Source organism: Manis javanica, chromosome X (genome assembly GCF_040802235.1).
Source record: "Manis javanica isolate MJ-LG chromosome X, MJ_LKY, whole genome shotgun sequence".
Lineage (NCBI taxonomy): Eukaryota > Metazoa > Chordata > Mammalia > Pholidota > Manidae > Manis > Manis javanica.
In genome coordinates, this window is record NC_133174.1 from 128,765,893 (window position 1) to 128,791,840 (window position 25,948).

The 25,948-nt window shown below is 40.6% G+C and overlaps 1 protein-coding gene across 1 annotated transcript in view; it reads left to right on the forward strand.

Annotated features, from left to right (window-relative positions):
• The first annotated feature begins 2,426 nt into the window (after window positions 1-2,426).
• The window catches only part of F9 (coagulation factor IX), a 29,627-nt gene continuing 6,105 nt past the window's right edge, over window positions 2,427-25,948 (forward strand). The window contains exons 1-6 of the mRNA XM_017644608.3: window positions 2,427-2,670; window positions 7,810-7,973; window positions 8,169-8,193; window positions 12,421-12,534; window positions 18,353-18,481; window positions 20,528-20,733. Coding sequence (XP_017500097.3) covers window positions 2,493-2,670; window positions 7,810-7,973; window positions 8,169-8,193; window positions 12,421-12,534; window positions 18,353-18,481; window positions 20,528-20,733 — 816 coding nt within the window. The 5' untranslated portion in view covers window positions 2,427-2,492. The remainder of the gene's footprint in view (window positions 2,671-7,809; window positions 7,974-8,168; window positions 8,194-12,420; window positions 12,535-18,352; window positions 18,482-20,527; window positions 20,734-25,948) is intronic.

Genomic DNA, 25,948 nt, shown 5'->3' on the forward strand with positions numbered 1-25,948 from the left:
TGGATAGGAAACCAATGTAGTAGGCCAAGATGGCAATTCTTCCAAATTTACATTCAAGTTTAATGTACACTCTTATCAAAACTCCCCAGCAGCAGTTTTCAGTAACTAGAGATAAGATTATTTTAAAATTCATATGGAAAGTTATAAGCCCTAGAATAATTAAAAAGGCCTTGCCACAGAATATTAAAGTGGAAGGAATCAATCTGCCTGATATAAAGGCTTACTATATAGCTATAATAATCAAAACGGTGAGGTCCCGGCAGAGGGAGAAACACATAACATCAATGGAACAGAGAACCTAGACGTTTACTCAAAACAATATACCAAACTGATTTGTGAAAAAAATTGCACAAGCAATTCATCAGAAGTCTTTTTAACAAATGGTACTGCAGGAAGCAGACATCCATAGGCAAACAAAACAAAAATGAAGCTCAACCCAAACCTCATACTTCACACAAATATTAACACAAAATGGAGCACAGCATAAACCTAAACTTTAAAAACTATAAACACTTTTTTAATGGGAAAAGCTTCAGGATGAGTGTTAGTAGAAGAATACTAAATGAGACATTAAGGGTATGAGGGGTACATCAAAATTAAAAACTCTGGCTCTGTGAAAGACGCAGTTAAGAGGATAAGAAGATAAGCTACAAAGATAATATTTACAAACCACATATCTGACAAAAGGACTCATCTCTACAATAAAGAACTCTTAAGTTTCAACAATAAAATATCAGTCTAATAGGAAAATAGGCAGAAGACATGAACAGACATGTCACTGACAAGGATATACAGATGGTTAATAAGTATATTATAAGGTGGTCAACATTATTAGTCATTAGGGAAATACAAATTAAAACACAATGAATTATCACTACATACATACCAGAATATCTAAAATTAAAACACAGTGACAATACCAAATGCTTGTAAGGATTCAGAAAAACTGGATCACCCATCCATCTATTGCTGGTGGGAATGTAAAGTGTTCCCACCGTTTTAGAAAATAGTTTGGCAGTTTATTTAAAAACTAAACACTCAACTACCATATGATCCAGAAATTGCATTCCTAGGCATTTACTCCAGAGAATTTAAGTTATGTCCACACAGAAACCTGCCTGTGAAATGTTCATAGACATTACTGCAATAGCAAAACCTGGAAAGAATCAAAATGTCCCTCAGTAGGTGAACTGTTCAACTGTGGTACAAAACACACCATGGACTACTACTCAGCAATGAGAAGGAATTAACCATTGACACCTGCAGCAACCCAGACGGATCTCAAAGGCGCTGACTGCATGAAAAAAGCCAGTCTTACAAGGTCACATACTTTATGATTCCATTTATACAACATTCTCATTATACAGACTGAAACAGATTATTACTGCCAGGGATTAGGAATAATTGGGAGGCGAGAGGTGAGTGTGATTATATAATAATAGCAAGAAGGAGATCTTTGTGATGATAGCATTGTTCTGTATATTGATTGTAGTGGTGGTTACATAAAGCTACATGTGATAAAATCACTTAGAATTATGCACAAACCTTATACTGATGTCCATCACTTGGTTTTGATATACTCTATTTATATAAGATGTAAACATTGGGAGTAACTGTCAACCTAGAATTGTATATACAGTCAAATTACAATTTTAAATATGAAAGTAAAATGGAGACATTTTCAAATAAATAAAAACTGAGAAAATTTGTAAGACCTACACTACTAAAATTAAAGAAAATTCTTCAGAGTGATGAAAAATTGTAACGGACTGAAACCTGGATCTATATGAAAAAATGAAGACTATCATAATGGCAAATATGGCTAAACAGAAAATATTTTTCTCCACTTTTAAATTCCTTTGAAATATTATTGACTGCTTAAAGCAGGAGTAATAATAATGTAAGATAGGGTTTACAACATGTGAAAATAAAATGTATCACAACAGCACAAAGAATGGCAGGTAAATATTGGTATACTGTCATGAGTTTTTACATTATATGTGAAGTGACATAATATATTAATATGAAGTATTATATAATAGTCAGACATTTTATATACAAAATATATAAACCTATATGCATACATATACACATGTTCTGAGAAAGGCACAACAAAGTTCACAAATTCCTCACTATGAGCAGAAACATAGAGGATCCACCAGGTGAGTCAAGGTACATGAGCACTGGTGGTGTTTCAACGTGGGTGACTAAACGGCTTTGTTCTTTCCATCTCTTTACCTTTAAACCGTATGACATTAGCGCTCCCTGACAAGGGTAAGACGGATCCCACTGACGAATTCTGCTGCCAAAGTAACTGGAGCCATTATACCTCCCCCTGTTGTCATGACAGGTCACTTCCTGCTTCGGTCTCAAATCAGCCACAGCAGCAGACGCCCATGGGATCAGAGGTGAAGCTTAATGATAGCCACTGCCTGCTCTCTTCACTTAACCCAAAAGGCCATTGGAAATAGCCCAAAGACCCACTGAGGGAGATGGACATTGTTTCCCAGAAGCAAATACAGTGCAGCCTGTACTTTGGAACAATTGGTCAATCTTGCTATTTGCACAAACTAGCAGAGGTTATGCGGTGCCTGAGCATGATCATGGCAGAATCACCGGGTCTCCTCACCATCTGCCTTTTAGGATATCTACTCAGTGCTGAATGTACAGGTTTGTTTCCTTTTTCGAGATACATTAAGTATGCTTGTCTTTTAGATATAGAAATGTCTGGTGCCGTCTTCTTCACTAAATAACGATTACAGGACTTGACAGTGACATTTAAGATTCTAGTAGCATGAGTGCTGTGAAGCACTGCCTCTCTGGTAGCTGTCTTCTTCACTTTTAAAACTAAATAGAATTGCAATGCTTATAGTGCTTTTCTTAATAGACACTGTTGGACTTATGATTTGACAATGTAATTCCTCCTAGGAAATGGTCATCTCCTCGGTTAAAAAAAACAAAAGTAGGAACATGTTTTAACAAGGAAACAGCAGAATATGGAGAAAAAATTAACTGTCATTTTGGGTTTCTTTACTCACCACTTGGAAATCAAACTGGGAAACATTAAAGCCACAAACAATGGTTTTATTTACACAAGAAGTATGATTTAAACATCTATGATGTTTCCAAAAATCTTAGAACCATATGAGATATACATCTAATTGTAATAATCCATAACATTATATATCTTCAATTTAAAGTTTAATTTAAAAGGCAAACTTTTCCTTAGTGAGTTATTTATCACTAAAGATTTTCATGAATTAGGAAAAAATTATTTTGCCTCTGATTCTAAAAATCTCAGAGGTAACACACGGGGAAATACTTGAGTGCTTGGGAGAACAAAGTCCAAGAACTGATGTAAAGAACAGGAACTAAGCTAATGCAATTAAAGTACGCTACTTGGTCTTTTCACAACGTCAGTGACTTTACGCACTCCCCAAAGGCAGGCACACAGGGAGGGAGCTACCCGATATAGACAAAGAGAATGTTCTCACAGGAAGCATTTATCACACTTACTTGTCAACCTACTATAATAAAAGCTAGTAGCTGACAGTGCCAGGATCAGGGGTGCCAACCCTAAGCATCCCCAGAAAGCAGAGACTGGCCCTGTGGCTCCCACTCCAGACATGATGTCAGACTGAAATGCAGAAATAATGGCTTAAAAATGCAAAGGTTAAAATCAAACAAGCAAAGTGGGTACAGTCAAGGAATAAAGAAATTTAGCTGGAAAACTCACAAAGTAGGACATAAAGCTAAGTCTTTACACATAGCTCATCAGTATAACATCTGGGAGGACAAAAGATTCAAGTTCTTCTTTCAAAATAAGTGGTATGATGATGCAGGTTTTAAGAGGGTTGCTGCCCCCTTGAACACCTCAGATGTTGGATAAAGGATAGATACCAAGGAAAAACAGAGGGACTAGAATTTCAGAGTTGGGGAAATAATGACTAGAAGATATAAACCTGAAGGGAGGTTAAATATATGACCCTCAGACAAAACTGAGGAGAAAGGCAGTGTGATTCTGGAGTCACTGTAGTCAGAGATAATGGGCCCCTGAGGGGAGAGCCAGGGGAATTTCCCTAAGGATGGACAGTGTTAATGCAGCTCTCTCTTCTGCTGTTAAACTGTCAGTGGCTTCTAAAAGCAATTTCTAGGAATGATTTACTGAGATGCTGCATTTTCATGGCTGCTGCCCCTTAGGCATTGTTGCATCTACTTGGGGTTTTGAAATCAAAACTGTTCTGTGAAACCAACTCAGTTTTGAAAGTGTATGAAACAAAGCTATCTTTCATTAAGAATGAATGAATGAATGAATGACAGCTTTGGGCCACCTACTTCACACAACTTTATAAACCAGAGTTACTAGGGTGCCAGGTATTGTGGCAGGGTACTAGGGACGGTGGGATAACACAGACTCCCTCTTTGACCTAAAGAACCACGAGGTCAAGTGAGAGATTTCAAACATAATACGGTAAAATGTGTCCCAGATGCTGAAGGAACATAAAGCAATTGTTAATTGGGAAACACCTGAGAGACTATTTTGAGCTGGGTCTTAAAAGATGAGCATCTTTCACACTCCTTACATGTCTATCTAGGGCATGCTATGCAGAGGATAGACAATTCATAAGACCTACATTATTAAAATTGTTTAATTTTAAAAATTATTTCCTGAAATAATTATTTAATTATTTAGACATTACTGCAATAGCAAAATCTGGAAACAATCAAAATGTCCCTCAGTAGGTGAACTGTCAAACTGTGGTACAAAACACACCATGGACTACTACTCAGTCCATGGCAAAGCTCCAAACCCACAAAGAATGTGAGGTCTGTCAGGGATTCGGTATGCTCTGCATGCTGAGTGGAACAAGTGAGGCAGAACAGCAAGGCAGGCCTGGTCACCCGATAATGAAGACCCTAAACTAGGGAGTCTGGACAGCAGGACACACCGTGGAGCTGTGAGGAGTGTGAACATGCACACCACTAATGGCTGACTTAGGATGCGCCGCCTGGCAACATTCTCATGAACCGTCTGAGGAAGGGGTGGCAAGACGGAGGGAGACCAACCTTGAAGATATTACATTATAATCATCCAGGAAAGGCATGAGGGCCTGAACCTGAATGTCAGCTGTATAGAGAAGAGGGAAACAAATTCCAGTGCCATGCAGGAGGCCAGAGTGACATGACTTAATCATCTGGGTACGAAAGGGGCACAGGTTTAGAGGAAGTGTACAGAGTATGTCTTGGGCATTTGATGTGATTACAGGGCACAGTGTGGTGCCTAAGAGCATGGAATAATGTAGTCTGACTGCCAAAGTCTAAATCCTGGCTCTGATACTTGAGTACGTGACCTGGAGCAAATGACTTAACCTCTCTGAACCTCCATTCTTCTCATTTACAAAATGAGATGACAGTACCTACCTGATGGGACTGTGAGCATGGAATAAAATAATGGCTGCAAAACCCTCAGCCCAGTGTCCAGCACATCAGAAGCATTAAAGAACACATCAGCTCTTGTTAGCTGCCTTACAACATGCAGTTAGGGAGCTGGAAAGATGCTCTGGAATTCGGAAGATGTATCTGACTAGAGATGAATATCTGGAACTCAGTGTTGTAGAAACAGTGGTTACAAGCATGTGTGCGTGAGGATGCAGGGAGTAAGCCTGGATACTGTGGCACCTGGTACAGTCCCTGGCAGTAGTGAGCATGCAGAAAAATTATGTTGAAAGAGTCAGGATTGGACTAGGGTGCAGCAGGCCAGACTCACAGGTACTTGCACACAGTGAGAGCGAGCGCCTCCTTACATTCTGTGCACTAGATGCTTTGTTCCCCTCACCCCAGTCCCAGCCCTAGGCTGAGGCAGGGAACAGTTCTCCCAAGCTGAGGGGCCTGGGAGAACTCTGAACATTTAAGAGGTGGGCAGAAGAAGGCAAATGAATTGATTCAAGTAGGAGATGAATTAACAAGAGTTAGAACAAAGAGGAGAACCAGGATACAGTGATTTCATGGAAAGAGGGGCCTGAAAAGGGAGAGATCGACAATTAGAAATGTTTCAGAACAGTCAGGAAATACATAAACTCATCGTTACCCTTCAGGAGGTCATTGCTGATCCTGCATGGATGGGAGTAAAGAAGGGAAAGAGCTACAGAAAAGTGCATTGACAAGCTAAAGGGAATTGAGAAAATTAGCTAGGCAGGCGAGCACAAGAGCAGGAAGAGAGATAAGCAACATCTACCAGCCTACATGTATTATCTCACTGATTCTTTAAACACTAAGGTAGGTATCTTATTACACTCCTGCTATAGCCACTTTACATTTGACAAACGTACCTGCAGAGATTATGTGACTTGCCTAAGGTCTCACAGCCAGTGGGTGGTAGACATGGGATTCAATCCAGGTGTGCCTGAGAGCTCCAAACCCCCGCTTTTCCACTGGGCGGATCTGTAAGTGAAGGCAGATATAGATGCTATTGTAGGACTGCCCAGGGCCAAGCAAATGAATTGCTAAATGAAGGGAAGGGCCTGGTAGAGGCTGGGAGGTATCAATACGTGCTGGCATCTATCTGCAGCTTGGTGATTTCCTCCTGCTGTGCTCAGGTGCCTCGGAAGGGAAGAAGGGTGGCAGACAGCTGCATGGATCCAGCGGCTGGGATGCAGGGCACTTACTGCTGCACTGAAGACAGGGGGAAGGGAACAGAGAAAGGTGCCAAGTGAAGAGCTGAAGAGAAACAATCTAAGCTAAACTCAGAAAAAAAGTGAAGCCCAAGGGGACATGCAGAGAAAGTGATAAGCAAGGTTGTCAAGGGACTAGAAATCTCCATAAAGTGAACACCTGCAATTTAAATAAGAGAATATAGTTTGCTTCTTTTCCTTTCTTTCTTTTGGGGGGCGGGTAGGGGGTTGTTAGTGAGAAAGCAGTCCCAAAATGCTCTAGAAAGTTTATCTTCTAAGCATCTGGTCCTGTTGAGATGGTATCAGATAGTCTCTTGAAACAACTCCAGGCAATTTCTTGAGTTCCTGTTAAGAATACATATGCATAAATATTATGATATATGTAAACAGAAGATATATAGTAATATATATGTATGTATCTGTAGAGAGGGGCACACACACAGAGAAAGACAGAGAGAGACTGAGATTGGAGAGAGGGAGAGAAGGAGGGAATTCAATTAGAGTTCAGGAGCATCCCTAATGGGGCAGGCAGGCATAGCTAAAATAAACCACATCCTGAATCCCACAGGAAGACTTACATCACTGCAATTCCTATGGCAAAGCCCAACTGAAGGTGGTATGAGTCTGATGATAAAAAAAAATGAATGCAGTGATTTTCATTAACAACTAGTGATAGACCGTTACAGTTGCAGGTGGACCACAATTAGACTTCTGCTCTTCCAAGAGAAATTTGTTGCAAAGTCATCGGGCAACTGCATTCTGAAAACACAGCCCGACCAGGGTGATGGATCACCTTGCAGAGATCTGCAATTAGCTATTTTCAAATGATGACAAGGTGTGAAGCTAACTGCTTATTTGAGAACTTTCTTTTTCATCCACCGAAAATTCAAATACAATTAAACATCTGACCTTTTATGACTAGAGCTCTCTTGACTAAAAATAAAACTGAATTTTAACTCCCAAATCTCCACGTGTGTACAGTACCATGAGAATGTAACAGATTTTGGCTCCATGCCCCAAAGATAAATTGGCTTTGGGATTGCTTGGATTAAAAACAAAGCCTTTCTTAAGAGATGTGTTTAATTTTCAGCATGTTATCTTTTTTCTAAAGCTAAAGAATAATTCTTTTAAATTTCAGTTTTTCTCGATCGTGAAAATGCCACCCAAATTCTGAGTCGTCTGAAAAGGTATAATTCAGGTAAATTGGAAGAGTTCATTCAAGGGAACCTTGAGAGAGAATGTATAGAAGAAAAGTGTAGTTTTGAAGAAGCACGAGAAGTTTTTGAAAACACTGAAAAAACTGTGAGTATTTCCACATAACACCCTTCAGATGTAGAACAAAGAATAGAATAACCAAAAAAAAACTACCCAAAAACTTCTCTTTGGAATGTTCAACTACCTCTACATATGTGTGTGTTACAAATGCTATAAAAGAGAAAGCATCAAATCCAAAACCTCTTAAATACTACCTTTAACTTGTCCTCTTTTTCTTTATAGACTGAATTTTGGAAGCAATATGTTGGTAAGCAATTCATTTTATACTCTAGCTGGTATATGAAACATTTGAGAATTATGTTTTTTCTCTGTATAAATAGATGATATATTAAACTCTGTCAAAGGGGTTCAGAAAAATAAGTCCAACTCTTTTACCCAAGACTGAATGGTGATATACTACACATTTATGCCAGTGTAGGAGACATCAGCTGGCAGATAAGTTCACTCCTCCCTAGGGCTTCAAAAAGAGCATGGTTCCACCCCAGACAGCTGGAAGGAAGAAGCTGAGATGAGTGCATCTGGGGACTAAGAGTTCGCAATCCTCAGTAGAGAATCAGAGAATGCCAACTGACGTCAGTGTTATTGCTTGAAGGTCCTCCTCCTTCTAAAGGCCTATGAGGCCCTCCATATATTGCCTTCCCCTTGCTCCCCATGGCCCCTCTACCCTCCTCTCCTACTGCAGTCCTCCTCACACCCTAGGCCCCACCATCCAGGCCTCCCACTGCTCCTCGCGCACTCTAAGAACACAGAGTCTTTGATCTGGCTGTCCCTTTAAGGAGGAATGCCCTTCTGCCAGCTCCCCCTAGGCTCATTCCCCCACCTCTTTCAGGTCTTTGCCTAAACATCACCACTTCACTGAAGCCTACCTTGATTATCTATTAATACTTCAATCTGCCACCCCCTGCCTGCCCTGATCATAACCCCATCACTCTAAACTCTGCATCCTGCTCTATTATTTCCCACAGCACTTTCCACCATCTGAGGTCTTACTTAATGTTCTTACTTATACTATTTCTTATTTATTTTTCCCACCTCACTAGAATGCAAGCTTCACGTTGGCAGGGGTATCCAGTTGTTTTGTTTATTGGTGTATTCCTACTACCTCAAACAGTATCTGGTACAGAAGCACTGAGTCAATATTTGTTGGATTGACTCAAAACTTCAATGACAAGTTTCAAAACTAATCTAAAATCCAGTAGCAGGACTTTGAGGCAGTGTGAGCTTCCCAGGTGAACTTATCTGAGGCCATCGGCACAGACAGAAGCTAACCCGGATGGCAATTTCTCTGAGCTCCAGCAATGTGAGATCCAGTTCTATCCTGGAGACACTATTGGATTTGTTGATACTCTCCTAACTCATCATTTCTCCACGTGTCTTTAAATCATGAGGGAAGGAGAGATCCGCTCCACGACACCTGCTTTATCTGCCTTGCCTTTTTAGTAATGAATGCTACCATGCCAAATCTCTACCAAGGTATTCCCCTACAGGTAGTCCAAACAAGTCTTTTTATTCTCTATTTCTACTATATTTAAAACTTTGAGTCTTGTGACACATTTTTTCAAGACAAATCAATTTCTACTCTTCCCCAAAAAGTATTCGTGGCTGTATTTAAACTCCTATGACCTCTTCACTGCCCACCCCTCCACCTGACCTCCCACCCCCTAGCAGGGGTCAGTCAGTACCTCTGACGCACCACATTTTGAAGTTGGGCCCCTGCTTTCTGGGTCACAGGCTGAGTTGCTTACATATGTCAGGTAAAGATCTCTCAGAAACATCAAGGGCATGATTCTGTCACTACTGCTTTGTCTACCGGAAAAAAAAAAAAAAAAAAAACAAAGCAAGAACAAAAAAGAAAATAGCTGCCTCCTTTCACTTGCAGCCAAGATCCCTGACTGCCCCAAATAGCCTATGCTATTTCTCTGTTCTTGCTTTCACCCGCTGCAGGGACTCAGGTCCTCATCCTGCCCTGTTCTCACCATCTGCTCACCATGTAAAGAGCTCAGCTGAAGAAGAAATAGCGTCCAACCACATTAACTAGCATCTGTCAAGCACTTAACAGCTTACAGAATGCCTGTCATATTTAATCCTCACACCAGCCCTGTGATCAAAGCATTAACCACCTCATTTTACAAAGGAGGAAACTGAGGCTTAGGGAGATTAAAAGACTTGCCAAAGGTCACCCAGCTGGGGGGTCACAGAGCCTAGAAGAGAACCAAGTTCTCCAATGCCCACCCCCTTGCTTTCACTATTATGCCTCCGGGCCTTCAAATCTATATACCGTTATTCATTAAACAACAATCGAGCAGCCTTAAACAGGAATCTCTCACTTGGCACAGTCTGGTCCCTTGTCATCTTTGACCCTTACTATTTGTGGCTTTGTCTCAGCCCAAAGTACACACAAATGCCCAAAGAAGCACTAAATGCAGGATAAAGTGACCCTCGTTTTAAAGATATGTCTCAGCAAATGAGCTGCTGTGTAGCTGGCTGCAAGCCCAGACCCTTTCAGTGAAACATCCTAAATAATTCAGACCCGTTGGTCTATAATATAAAGTGCAAATGTAGCTCATTTTTTAGACCAGTTCTTAACATCAATAATCATGAACCAGAGATAACATATTTTGTTTTCATAAGGCTGGAACAAATTGGTGTATCTGTGCAAAAGCACACTGGATCAAGGGGCAAAGGGGACAAGGCCTAATTTTTACAGCAAGCAGATTTTCCAAAGAGGAACTGTTTCTGAGAAAGGGATTTTAGGCCTTAGTCAGTGGGACCTGGATTTGTGTTACTCACAGATAGCAGGGCAAACATGCTACAGGGATCTACATACTAGACGTCAGGGAGTTTTGCTCTAAAGCATGATGTATAATTATTTTTTATTGAAGTATTGTTGATATGCAATCTTATGTTGGTTTCAAACATACAACAGTGGTTCAACAGTTACCCATACTATTAAATCCTCACCCCCTCTAGTGTGGTGACTATCTATCCATATAGAAAGATATTACAGAATCATTGACTATATTCTCCATGCTGTACTACCATACCCGTGACCAACTTATATCATGATTGAGAATTTTTGTGCCCCTTTATCCCCCTCGCCCTCTCCATCTTACCCACCCCAACCTCTCCCACATAGTAACCTCTAGTCACTTCTCAGTGTCTATGGGTCTACTGCTATTTTGTTCCTTCTGTTTTGCTTTGTTTTATACTCCACAAATGAGTGAGATCATTTGGTATTTGTCTTTCTCCACCTCACTTACTTCACTGAGCATAATACCCTCTAGATCCATGCATGCTGTTGTAAATGGCATGATTTCTTTTCTTTTTATGGCTAAATAATATCCCATTATGTATATGGATCACATCTTCTTTATCCATTCAGCATGATGGATAATTAGACATTTCTCTTTAATTGCTCCATTTCTCTCATTCTTTTATTCTTAAGACATCTTTATCTCTTCCTCTTTTGTTTCTCATACATTCAGTCTTGCTGATCTCGCTCCCATTTTTCCTGCAGGGCGATTTCTCTAAGCTCAAAGTGCCTATCAGTCTCCCTTCTTGTTCTCCTCCCTTTCTCCTGAAGCTTCCTGAGGAAGCATGGATTAAGGCAGAGGTCTAAGAAACCAGACTTAAAGGTTTCCTTTTCATTCTGACCCTTCCCTTCTTATCTATTCCTTCCTCCCTCCTGTTTTCTTAGCGCGGTGTCTTCAAAGGCTCTCAAGAACTCTGCAAATGTAGAAACTTCAGGTAAGGTAAAAAAGGAAACACAGCCTCTCTACACAGAAAGCACATTTTCAGAACCTTTTCTTTTTTAATTCTTTGTACTGAAAGTCATTTCTGACTTTACTTACACCATTTGGGATCTAACTTACAGATAGTACAATCTCTTTAGGCAGTACAAGATGCCTCTGGCATCTTTTCTATTGTTCTGAACCATCACTGCATACTACACTTAAAAGTTAAATGATAACACAAGGAAGCAGATGCATTTGCTCCATGCCTGGGCTGCCAGTTCCTGGAGTGGAAAACCATATGTTATGTAGCTCAGTTTGTTTTGCAAGACGTGCAATGGAGCAGGCCACCTGTGACATATAGACAATAGTTGTTGAAGTGATGTGATGTGATTTAGAACAAACTCTGCCATCATTCTGTAAGGAAGGATTGAAAACCCACCTCACCCTAGTTCATGTAGTACATTTCTATCTCAGATGTTTTCTTCCTCTTCCCTTGGGCTGCATAAACTACGCATGTGCCTCCCTCAGAGCAATTTCCTAGGACAGAGCTAGCCTAAGAACCTTTAGGTTGCTATTAGAAACTCAGGAAGACAGGTGCATCCCCTAAGCAACTGGTTTCCAGGTCAGCAGTTCTGCTCTGATCCTAAAAATCTGACTCCCCTCCCCGTGAGTTTGCGTAGGAAGGACTGGGCATTTTAAACTGTTTTCCTGCTAATTCAACTCCGTAACCTATCTCAAAGATGGAGATCAGTGTGAATCCAGTCCATGTTTAAATGGTGGCATGTGCAAGGATGACATTAATTCCTATGAATGTTGGTGTCAAGCTGGATATGAAGGGAAGAACTGTGAATTAGGTAAGCGACTATTTTTGGATTATTCATGGTTCAGATGAAACTGAAAAATGCAATATTTATGTATCACAATTTTCTCTTAAAAACACACATTTTATTGTGGTAATGAACACATGAGATCTATCAATACATTTTGAAGTGTACAGACAATATTATTAACTCTATGCACTATGTTGTACAGCAGATGTCTAGAACATTGTCATCTTGCATAACTGAAACTTTTTACCCACTAAACAGAAACTCCCCATTTTCCCCTCCGCTATCCCAGCAAGCACAACTGTATTCTCTGCTTCTATGTGTTTGACAATTTTGGCCAGCTCTTATAAGGGGCATCATGCGGTCCTTCTTGTCCTCTGACTGGCTTATTTCATTTAGTGTAATGGCCTCGAGGTCCATCCATGCATGCTGTTACATAGGACAGGATTTCCCTCTTTCTAAAGACTGAATGATACTGTACTATGTAAAAATATACTTTCAAAGACTATAAACATTCATTTTATCTGTAGTCATAGTTACCAGGATGAGTTCAAGAAACTACACCAAGAGCAATAATAATATTTGGTAGCTAACATTAAGTGGGTGGTAATGATATTCCGCTCACTTATCAATCATCAATACAACCACATGTGGCCAGTACCATTGTTATCCCTATTCTGTCCATATGAGAAAACTATAGCTCAAACAGCTCAAAATCACAGAATCAGTAAATGGTTGAGCCAAGACTTAGACTTCAGTTTGTCTGACCAAAACTCATGCTTCCTGCTACTATCCACAAAATGTAAGAACACTGAACTCATGACTAAACTGTTATCAACACAGGCAGTGGAAGTCAACTAAATACAGAATAGGGTATGGCAAGGCCAATTCTTCCTCCACACATGTGAACTACTTCACATGTTAAATTTGTTGACAAAAATCAGAGCTCATTCTTGAATTTGACTACATTGCTTATGTTCAAAGAGTTATGCAGCAATCTAGGATCGTTGTGCATCTTTTCTTCTCATAGCCTAGAATATATTTTTCTGGGATTTTAGCAATTGGAGCAGTAAACACAAAGTCCTTCATCTACTTCTTTGCTACCTCTGGGTGCAGCATTACTGGTATTGTGACTGGGAGAAGCACACAGTGCTAATGATGGATCCTTTTCCCTGCTCTGAAACTGCAGAAGAATAGAGGTGCAATTCTAAAGAATTGAACACCACAGGCTACATGCCTAAGGGCAAAGAATCAAAAATTAGCAGGACTCAATTATTATGGCAGTAGAGCAATCACCTGACACAGAGATGAAAAAAGCATAAAACAAAATGAAACTTAGCTGCATGTGTCCTAGTGAGAAAGGAAAAAAATTCACCTTCAGTACTGTTCAGAAATCTTTTCAGTACTAAAGAGAAACCCACTGATCTTCCACTGAGACCTAAAAGATAAAAAAAAAAAAAAAAAGAAGAAGGTGGCAGGGCAAAAACATTTTAAAAGAAAGAGTGAATGCACGTGGATGAACTGGTACACCTGGCTTGGACTCCCATCCCCTCAGATTCCCCCGTGTGGGGACAAACCAGGGCCTGGGTTACCTTCACTGTGGGTGTATTAATTCATTCAACATCTCTGAAGTGCAACTTGCATCTGAAAGGCTGTAATTTCAAATTCAGATTTACCTAGATAAAGTTGATCCTGTCATTATGGAAGCCTGCAGAACTTTCTGGAGTACTTACTTGTTATCAACTTAAATAATGTAACTATTGGAGCTGAGGGAATGAATAACTGAATTAGTCTCAGTTGAGAATGAGGGGCACACTGTAGTCAAGTGTAACTGAAAATAGTGTTTAGCATTAAATATTCCTAAATGTCTTTACTTTAAAAAATAAAGACAGAATAGCCCTGAGGAATGTAAGTACAAGCGCAAAACTTCCTAACAGGTTTTGCTACACGCGTGAGGCTACAGTCCACACAGCGAAAGTGCTAAGTCTACAACTGGCACTCTGTCCGCCCTCTGGGTTGCCCAGGTTTCACGTTGGTCGTTGGTCGGGGCTCTGCGGTGCCCTGCATACCTGGCCTCTAGCGGGTGTTGATCTCCCCCAGCCCATCTGATCAAAGTTTAGAAAAGTCCTTTCAGTTCAGTTAGTTCAGAAACAAAGTGGGAATTCTCCCTCGGAAAGCTCTTTATCTCAGCCATTAGAGAAAAGCAATAGCCAAAGCACATACAATTCCTTTGTAAACTGTTGCTTCAAGCTGAACTAAAGAGTGATCTCAAAAGTTGTTAGCAAGCATAGTTTATGGAGTGTCTGGGCCCCAAGGCTCTTGCCTCAGCCTGCCTTGGAAAAAGGCAGGGAGATTTCCACATTAAAATCTTGTTTTCCTGGTCCCACGTTCATCAGGCTCCTGTCCCGAGGGGTGCAAACATTCAGGGCATGCGTTCTAGTTAGAAGAAAAATGATTAATTGGCTATTGTGTTCCTTTCGCTAGAATAAAGGCCACTGTTGTGTCCCCAGCTACACTTCACATGAGTCCTTCTCAAGTAGATCCAGGACTGTAAGAATTCGGCCATTCCAACCCCTTCTAAAGAGTACAAGAGGCATTTCTCTCCGGGAAGCCAGGATGGAAATCAAAAAATCACAAGCACACACGAACACGTTTTTTTCTTTCATTTTGCTAACAGTCACAGACACTTGTCTTATTTACTGTGCATTTCTGTAGGGTGGAGAAGAAAAATCTTGCACTTGGCTGAATAACAACATATTTTGCATAAACTTGTTAAACAAAACATCTTTGTCCAAGGTTTGGTTTCCAAGGTGAATGTATCGGGGAAGATGAAGGCAGAGTAAAATAAAACAGAACATGGTAACTGCTGTAGTGGGCATGAGGGAAGTTAGAAAGGACTGTTTGTGCTAACATGAAGGTAGAAGAACGGATGCTTTGAGATGTTTTTCCACAGATATTCGAGGCACTGAGACCTGCCTCAGGACCAGAGAGAAACCCATACCCAACACAGTGCCTGACATCTAAGTACTCAATACATGATGGATGAATACCAGAGTGGCCGCCCCTGAGATCCTGGAACACAGACCTCTCCACTGGAATTCTTTGTGATATATTCTATTGGTAGAATTTTAAGTTCTTTATCCGAGGGCAAAAGACAGCTAACTGAATGGCAATATTTCCCACTGCATGTACAAACCAAGCCAGAGATTAACAGCAGCAGAAATATTCTGGGCCATCAAGAGCAATGACAAATGATGCAAATGAAGGAGAGGTCTAGTTACTTAGCCAAGAACAGACTCAGAATTGGGAAAAGCACACTGAGCTTACTTCTTCCTGCTGCACATGCCCGGGACCAAACCGGCAGCACCTACCACCTACCTCTGTTAATTTATCATAATCTCATATTGACTGAACACTTTCTACAGGTAGTATTTGATTTGGCTGAACACTTCAGTACTGCTTTGTGGCAACAAAATGACAGCTAGTAACATGAAAATCACCATTAGTGAGGAGAAAGGTCCTTTAAAAATAAATAAATAAAAAGGACGAAGTACCGCCTTTTTGGGTCATGCACTTGGTGGATTGGGAGCAAATATTAAAGCTCAGGATGGTTCCTTTGTCTACCTGGCAACAGTTGATTTGCCTCCCCTGATTTCCCCAAGTATCATTAAGGAACATGGGCTAATTATTATATTCATCTGTGCTAGCTTATGTAAAGTATAATTTGAAAATTTAGATCTGTGGATCAAAAATTCCTAATATACCCCAAAGCCATATAGCCACTCTGTTAGCCTGGATTCTTCCACACACAAAAAAGTCTGTGACTCAAACCTATTTATCAGGGTGTGAAATCCTAGGAGTAAGAGTTAGGGAGGCAGTGAGGAAAGGAGAACTAATAACGGAATGAGCCATCACCCCTCATCTGTAACCAACTGCTTGACCCCCTGGCACTGTTTTCCAAGAAGCCATATGAACTGGCCTCAAGATAGTCCATCTGTGGGGCAGAGAAGAGGTGGTAGAATTTGTCCTTCAGAATTTGCCACCCAATGGTCAAAAGTTCAGCCTAGGAGGTCAGTGGAGGTCCATGCACAGCTGATTAGCCAAGGGCTGGCAAGCCACCACTGAGGCCGAGAGGAACTAGGGTAGTGCGTGGGAGGTTCTAAAACAGTCACTCATTTTCAAACTTTCCATGTTCCAACTACATTGACGAGTAAGCATCTCTATTAAAACTGTACTGTGCTTGAGCATGTAGGTAAGGGGGAAGGTGCCTTCTACTCACTGTGTTCCTGCGCTGCTCTAGAGGCAGAAATAGGCCTAAAGGCAGAGTTAGTTTCACTTAACTCAGCAGGTCTCAGCTAGTCAAGCCCTGAACCATGAGACCTCCTGTTTTTGAGACTACATATGAGAAACAAAGGAAAAGCACAGTTAAATAGAAAAACACAGAAAAAGATGGCAGGAATAAGCCAAATATATCAGGAATCACAATTAACATGAATTGTGGTTCATGACAATTTTTCAGTCTAGAGTTAAAAATCTCACTGTATGCTGTTAACAAAAGACACACCCAAAATAAAATTACTCCAGGAGGCTAAAATAAAGGGACGTAAAAAGATTTTTCAGGTAAGTGCTAACAAAAAGCAACTGGCAAAGCAATCTTAATATCAAATGAAACAGAACCCAAAACAAAAAGCAATACAAGACACAAAGAAAGAGAATTTATATTAATAAGGGAGATTGTATAGGAGAGTAAACAAAATGTGGGCCGCTGGAATGCTTACCATCACCAGCACATAGAGTCTTTGCCTGAAAGGATCTGACTTCGTGCTCTTGTGTTCAAACTTACCGCAGCCAGCCTCAAGTTTGCTCTGATAAATTGGATTAAAACTATGAACCTCTATTCAGCAAAACAGACTACTGAGGGTAAAAAGGCAAGTCACGGGGTAGAAGATGTCTGCAATACATATGTCCAATACCTGGAACTCTCACACACTGATGGTGGGAATTTAAATTCATTCGATTATTTCAGAAAACTATCTAGCAGTATCTACTGAACCTGAACATCTGATCCAGTTAATTGCACTTATAAGTGTGTATCAGTAAGTATGCATGCATGCGTTACCAAAAGCTGTGTACAAGAACATCTATTACAGCATTAGACATGAGAGCCCCAAACTGGAAACACAGCTCAGTCATCAGCAGGACACTAGATGAATAAAGGAAGTAACCCTTACAGACACTGGAATACTACGCAGCATGTAAATTAATTACTGCTATATGAAACACCATGGGTGACCTCACAGACAGAATGTTAAATGAAAGACACAGAAGAGCACATATTGTGAGCTTCCATTGCTATAAAGTTCATGGAAAGGCAAAACTAATTCGCTGTTATAAGTTGGGGTAAAGGTAACTTTGGAAAGGACGAAGGGTGTAGTGATTGGAAGGGGGCATTAGGACAGTTTCAGGGGTATTGCTAATGTCCTATGTATTGATCTGTTTAGTGTTTAACCAGGCACATTCTCATTGTGAAAATTCATACTTAAGTTTTGGGTACTTTTCTGAATATATGGTATACTGTAATAAACATGTTTTTTTAGTTGCAGTCCATGATTTAGTGAAAGCAGAATATCCAAACCTTCAGTTTATGCCAAATCAAATATATTGCTGCCACCTTTTTGTGCCTAATAATTTTATTTTATCTTTCTTTCTATTCTTAGCTCAAGGCTCCCAAGCATCTCTCCATGAATGCCCCAGTTTATATCTGACCTGTACTGGAGTCCATGGCTTTATGTACTTTTTAGATGTGCATGTTAACTGATGCTATTACTGTTAATCTCACTTTCAGATGCAACATGCAACATTAAGAATGGCAGATGCAAGCAGTTTTGTAAAAAGGGTGCTGTAAACAAGGTGATTTGTTCCTGTACTACAGGATACCGACTTGCAGAAGACCAAAAGTCCTGTGAACCAGCAGGTCAAAATCTAAATAACTTTTTTTTCCAAGTCTGGCAGATACAGTCCCCAAATCTATACTTGACCCTTCAGCATTTTAACTTGCCTATTTAACTTAATCCCTACTTGTTTCTACTCCCTTTTGAAATCATAGAAAAGATTAGTATAGCCTCACCTGGACAAATTAATTCTCCAAATTCATCATCATTTTAAATAGAAATTGTGTAATTGTTTTCATTCTCTTTTCATCACACTTTTATACCATGAAGCAATTGATTTGTGATTTCTGTATTCATATTCATAATTCATCAAGTCAAATTAATGCGGTAACACTATTAACGTAAAAGATATGTAAATGATTGACCAATAGTCTTCTAGGACAAGGATGGTGTTTTAAGCATGATTCTGTCAGGGTATGACTGGTTTCCTCTAAGAAAGTTATTTCCTATTCTTGGTTCTCAGACTAAGTTCACACGCTTGACATCACAATAGTTCCAACAGCCAGCAGTTTTAACTTGTGCCCAGGCTGATCAGCACAGTCAATCTATACCAGCAGGGTACAAAGCAATGTTTCCCAGTCATGCCAACCATGCCACCATGTTGACAGTTGACTAGTATATTCAGCACATCTCCACTCCACACTTAAACTGCTCTTCTGTGAAAATGAAAACAATAGAAATATTGATAAAAAAACAACCTAGGTTCTATAGGATCAATTATATTTGATAAATGAGAAGACTTTTCAAGGTAAACTAGATATAATTTATTTTGCACTTCTAGAGCCTGATATCTTATATTAGTATATTAAATCATGTACCATTCCTCTATAACTGGGTTCGATACCTATCTCAGTAATGCACCCAGCAGAAGGAATTGAAGAAAGGACCAGAAGCCAAGAGCACACATGCTGCAACTAAAATGAAGTCTCTGTTCAAGAGCCTGTCTGCCTCTTTCCACCTGGTTCTTCACATATGCTGCTTCAAAGCTAGCCTACCTTGGAGGAGAATATTTGTATTTTTGACCTTCAGAACCTAACTTCCAGTGTAGAGAGATGGCACAGTAGCCAAATCCTTCTATAAGAGAGAAGAAAAAGAATTGAGAACAACCTCCAACTATTAAGTGTTATATTTGAATACAGCCTTAGCTTTAGTAGAATAAGTAGGTCAAGCCTAAAATAAGCCTTTCTGCCTTTCAATAGTACTGGTCCCTTTTCTCTAGCCATTGTTGATGATTTATATTTATATATAAGTATTTTGAACTAATTTCCTGTTTTCTCAACCACATGCTGTCTTCATGATACTTTGCCACAGCATGTCTGCTATAGAAATGTCTGTTATAAGGAATGTGGCTCAGAGGAAAGTGAGAAGTGAAAATAAAATGTGAAGTGACTTTGCCTGACTACAAATTCCCATTCTGGTTGTCCCCCGTGTATCAGTAGATGATTTCTTTTCTTTAGGAAATAAACCAACCCAAGGTAAAAGGAGGGCCAGTTCCCAGGAGGATGTGGCTGTGATAAATATAATTTATTTGGTTAATAATTGACAACCAGGTAATTAAATCACAATGATCTCTTCCCCCAACAGATATTTAAAACCCACTTTGGAATCTTAGAAGGATTTCTAGTCGACAAAAAAAATTCTGTTAACAATAAACAACAGAAGTCCCACTTACCTAATTCTAAAGTTCAAGTTGCATGGCACCAATTACCAGACTTCCATTCAGGGATAGGACTTATGAGTAAGACTTTCTAGTAAAGAAACTAAACAGAAAGTCATTTGACTTTGTAAAAGTGTTCTTACAAAATTTTATTCTGGTACACCTATTCAATTTCCATAAAGATGATGGACTCCTGAGTCAAATGTTCCTTTCATGAAGGTTTTGAAAACTTTCCATGAAAATAATGCAGTTTACCTTTTAGTTTGAGACCATATTCATTGAATAATTTTTTAAAATATCTTGATGGGCCTGCTTCTCAGAATTGACAAAGATGGGCCTCATGATTTTTGCAATACACATGCAGCTTTCTATGAGAAATATCAGAATACTAATTTTTTTTCCATTTTTCTAGTGCCATTTCCATGTGGAAGAGTTTCTGTCTCACACACTACTATGAAGCTCACACGTGCTGAGACTATTTTTTCTAATATGGACTATGAAAATTCTACCGAAGCTGAAACAATTTTGGATAACATCACGGAAAGCACCCAAATATTTAATGACCTCTCTCGAGTTGTTGGTGGAGAAGACGCCAAACCAGGTCAATTCCCTTGGCAGGTACTCTATACTGATGATGTGTCAAAACTGGAGCCCTGTGGGCAAGGGGCAGGCCAGATGGGAGGCTGGGGCTAGACCTACTGGGGTGAGCAAAGCGTTCAGGCAAGTTTCAGCACTAAGCAATTAGAGGAAGCCCCCAAAGGTGCGGAGCTGGTGAAAGAGAAGTCCAGGACGGCTTACATACAAGGTCAAGGAGTCTGGCATCAAGGAAATAGCATAGGAGGATTCCAGACAAGCAATAGGGAGGTCTGCAAGTGGGGTCACAGGTACTAGGGTTCAGGGCAGTATTTAAGCTTCAGCCCCTGGGAGAACTGGTGAGTCTTTCACTCCAGAGAAATTGAAGGATTTCAAAGGGATTTCAGAAAGGACTCGAGTAGGAAGGTCAAGGCAGGAACTGGGTTACTGGAACCAGAGTATGAGATAAGGGCTTGGTCCAAGGCCATGGTTCTCAAAGTGTAGTAGAATCTGAACCATCTGGGAACTTGTTAGGAATGCAGTTTTTCATGCTACACCCCAGACCTACTGAATCAGAATCTCTGGGGATGGAGACCAGCAGTCCATGTGCTAACAAACCCTTCAAGTAATTCTAAGGCACACTACATTTGAAACCCCCTGGTCCAAACAAACCAAACTTGTTATAGAAGCTGGGGTCCAAAACACCAAACAGTGGACTCATGGTACCTAGTCTGACATTTCTCCAGGTGTGATCTGCAGACAACTCACAGGAGAATCACATGTGCATATTTTTGCGGTAACAACCAATCGCCAGACTGTAGCACAATCTGGTTGTAACAGAGCCCACAGCGAAAGCAGAAGTGATTCAAGAGGAGTAGGCCCCAGAGGCAAGGAGTCCGGCTGGTCCTTCCCCAAAGCTCTGCTGTCCAGTAAGGTAATGACTAACCACATCTGGCTTTTTAAATTTAAATTAAGTACCATTAAAGAAAATGAAAAATTCATTTTCTCGGGCAGACCTGCCACATTTCAAGTACACAATAGCCATGTGTGGCTAATGGCTACTATACTGGACAGCAGAGAAAGGATGTTTCCATCATTGCAGAAAGTTCCTAGACAGCACCTGAAACATTTTAATCTAATTAAAAAGTCCCTAGTAGCAACAATCATCTGAGCTCTGTAGTAACTTCCGGGATGCTTCACTCTAAAATACTTTCTCTACTGAGGTTAGAGACTTCTGCCAACAGAGACCAATACGTTAAAGACTTTTCAGTCACCTAACAGGTAACAATTTAAGCCAGGGTCAGGCAGATGGCCCCAGGTTTAACACCAGTGCACTTTTCTGAGACCAGCTATGTACCTATCCAGGATTCTTCAGACTGACTGCCATTATCCAATAGAATGGGCATCAGACATTGAACATACACCTGGGAGCTAGGGATCAGCACATTGTCGAGAATGTTCAGGAAGGGTGGCAGACCATCAAAACCAGACTTTTTGTTGTCCTTTCTTTCACCTTTGCTCTTCTTTTAATGATATTTGTTTAACTTGATCTTACAGCCATTAAAATATACCGTGCGTTTCTTTACACCCCTGTCCCCTACTTAAGCATTCTACCAGTGCTACTTCCCTCACCCATCATGACCCTTTCCTTCATTCATCCACATCTTTACTCTCCTTCATGACTGTTCATAAGATTAATCTTCTCCATTGACCTTTCCTTCAACAAAGCCCTCTTGGATTCAGCCACTCTAATTACATATTCATTCTATTCAACATACGTGTATGTAATTCTATCTAATTTTACTATTTGGGTTCTTGTGCATTTCATTCATTATGTATCCAATTTACATGGATAAGGTGGTTTGTACAAAAGACCCTACTTTATAATTATCTCCCTTGGGCTTCTGGGGCATAAAGCAGTGCCTAGAGAGGAGGATCCAGAAACCCGGGTGTTTTTCTTAGCTAAGAAGATGGCTTCCCTTTAAAAAAAAAACCCGGATTAAAACAAAATCCCAGGATGCACACATTGTGAGCTTAGCATTGTCCCCTTGTGGGCTTAGAATCATCCTCTTGTCATCTCAGAAATGAAATGAGAGCTAAAGAAAAAAAAGGGAGGTCTTACAAAGGTTCTATGTAGCCACATAATCTATTCTCCACCAACCCCCTTTAAACCAGAGGCTTGCCAATATTTTAACAATGCAAGTCTTTCTGGACAGAAATTTCACTAAGTCTAGCAAACTACTTTTTTTTAAGCAGAAGAAACTATTAGACGGTTGCAGTTGTACCATGAGGAAGAAGATATAAATGATACATAACATTTCAAAGCTTGCCATGTCCTCACTGCACACTTACAGTCAGTGTACCTGTCATCTCTTTCCCATCAAGCCTGGCTAAGATGTGGAATGTTCGTGATCACTCATCCACATGTGTGCACACATGCACACGCACAGTCACCCCTTATTTCACCCATATGAAGTCAGATGACTGATTCCCCAACTACAAAAAAACTAGGGTTTAGTCTTTACCAAAAGCGAAGAGCTGAGCTACTTTCTAGGATACTTGAGGAAGGTAATCCTGCCTTACCTATTCATTTCCCTCCTCACCGGAGAACTGTCTCTCCACACCTACCTCCACCCAGTTTCTCAAGACAGGTTATTGGCTTTCAAAAATATGAGATAAACTGAGTGTACAAAAGTCACTTCTAGACAAAGATAAAACAGAAAATGAAACGCATCAGAATTTCTCGATTGTGGATGAGCTCCAACGCACCACCATTAATCTGCAGGGTGGGGGACACCTGATTTGACTGTAGCCAAGGCATCAAGAGACAGCAAGCAGCAGCTGGGATTTCAATGGCCCAAACAGTAATCTCTGAACTGTTAAGTACTGTTCAGCAATGTCACCTAAAAAGGATTGATTCCAAATGCCAATGCTTCCTAAGAGGAGGTGAACAAATCCCACCAGTAAAACAGGGAATTTATGTTCATCTAGAGTAATGAACAATTTGGACGAACTGGAAACGTCTACATCTGTTAAAGAAGGCTTAAATGAGCCGTTTGCAAGAGCTAAAGGGCCACAGAGGAGAGGGGAAAACCAACTTTTTCTTTGTGGAAAGTTACAGGCAAGAAGGCAGATTCTGGCCCCGGTTAAGAAAGCCCTTGCCGACCACAGGGTCGCTTACCTGGCCTGGGCAGCTTTGGGAGGAAACGTTGGTTGAACAAACGTTTGTGGACGTGAAGGGCTGTTCTGTCATTGGGGACAGCTCCCCTCTGATAACCCCATCCTGGGAGGGCGTGGACAGCACTGGTAAACCTGGTGGGAGATCAGAGCAGGCTGGGGGAATGCTGCGACCACGTCCAGCAGAGAGATCCTAAGGAGGGAGATTCACCTTCTAGGGCTTTCATTCCTCCCTTCTTCCAGTGCCTTGACCTCAGTTTCTAGACTGGAGCCCGGCTGCAAAGAGCCGAGCTTACTCGTGGCACTTCCTTCTCCGCCTCCGCCCCCGTGGGCGTGCTAGCCTCGCCCACCCGCAAAGCCAAAGGCTCGGTGGGCTCGCCTGACTTCTGATCCCACATTACCTTGAAGGACGACCTGAGAGAGGGGCGGAAGGGGGCGCCAGGCCAGTTTCATTCATTCTCTCTCCAGATGGCCAGCAGTGGTCTTAGAGCCCCTTGAGAACTGGGGGGAAAAAACGGAGGGACTCTGCAGGGGCACTTCAAGTGGGAGAGAGGAAACTAGAAGGTTAAGTGCACTATATAGGAACAGAAAGGATATTTCCTAGAGTCACTATATCCTTAGAGGAGTAGAAACTAAACCGAATCCTGAATTTCCTACAGCTACATAGGGAAACAGTGAAAATTTTTGAACATTACAGAAAAAAAGGGAAATTGCAACACCTGTACTATTAGACCACCTTCATCAACAGCCTCAAAGTGAGTGAGTGAAGAATCAACCGCATGCTTGGCCTTTGTAAATATCTAGTTTGGGTTTGGTCCCATGCCCTACCAGCCAAGGACAATTCTGAGCATGCAGAAACTTACACCTCCTCCACTTTGCGTTGGGATCTGTCTGGCCCTGTATGTGAAGTACCTGGCCTTCTTTCTATTTTCTGTTTATCATTGACCTCGTTTCTGTATTAACCACATTTATTCTACATTCAATAATTTGAAAAACATTCTACAAGACTGAAAAAACAGAACACAATGGAAGCCAGGTGGTTAAGTTTTCCTCATCCTTTACATTAGATTGTATCTCATGCAATTGCTAATATTTAACCATTTTAACCAGCAAGATATGTCCTGAGAAGTGGTTTTTCTAGTCCTTATTCTATTCTTGGCTTAAACGATCTTTAAATTGTCTTAACAATTTCCTCATTCTCAGCTTTCCTCAGCTTTGGCCTGAAACTAACTTTACAGGTACCTGAGCTCACCTGTGCAGCTACTTACACAGACCCAATCCTTTCTATTCAATTAGGATACACCCCCATGGCCAACAGTTGCCATACATAAGAAATAGAACTTTCTTTTGCAGAGTGGGGTTGGGGGAAGATTGGGAGTAAGATGTTATATGATGGTCCTAAGACTATAGACATAGTTTCACCTGGAAAAGATAACCCTCTATTTTTCTTAGCTCAGATGATAAAGTTCCAATTAGGAGAAATAAAAACATGACATAAGGAATCTCATCTAGCCCCACAAAACTATTTTGGACAGAACATTTAAACTGTTATTCTCTAGGATGGTTTAATGAAATCTATTTCAATGATTAGCTAACAATTCAGAACTGAGCATCCCCTTATGCCCAGAAAAATGAAGTAGTGCCAAGGGCTGGGCACGTCACACCTGTGGGCATAACAAGCTGTACATAAGGCAGAAATGGTTTTGCTTTTTATGAGAAAAAAATGTATGTTAACATTTAAAAAATGTTATTGTAAAGGTGGAGGTGGCTAGGTAGGGAGATGAAGACTTTACTCAAATCACAGGGAAAGGCCAGGTTCCAGTTAATAGGTGAGGAAAACAAGGTAAGAGCTATGACCCTGGGGCTAGCATTGCCAATGAAGAGCAGTAGAACAGACGTGTGAATGTGCGTTTTGTAGCTGCATGTGGCTGTTTGGTGTGCATCTGTGTGTATGTCTGAAAGAGAGAAAACAGGTTCCTGTTAGGATATGACAAACATGACAGTGTTTGACAGATCAGAACTTGGAAGCCTTGCTTACAACATATGTTTTCCTATTTTTCCTATCATTCTCCAAAGTGATATC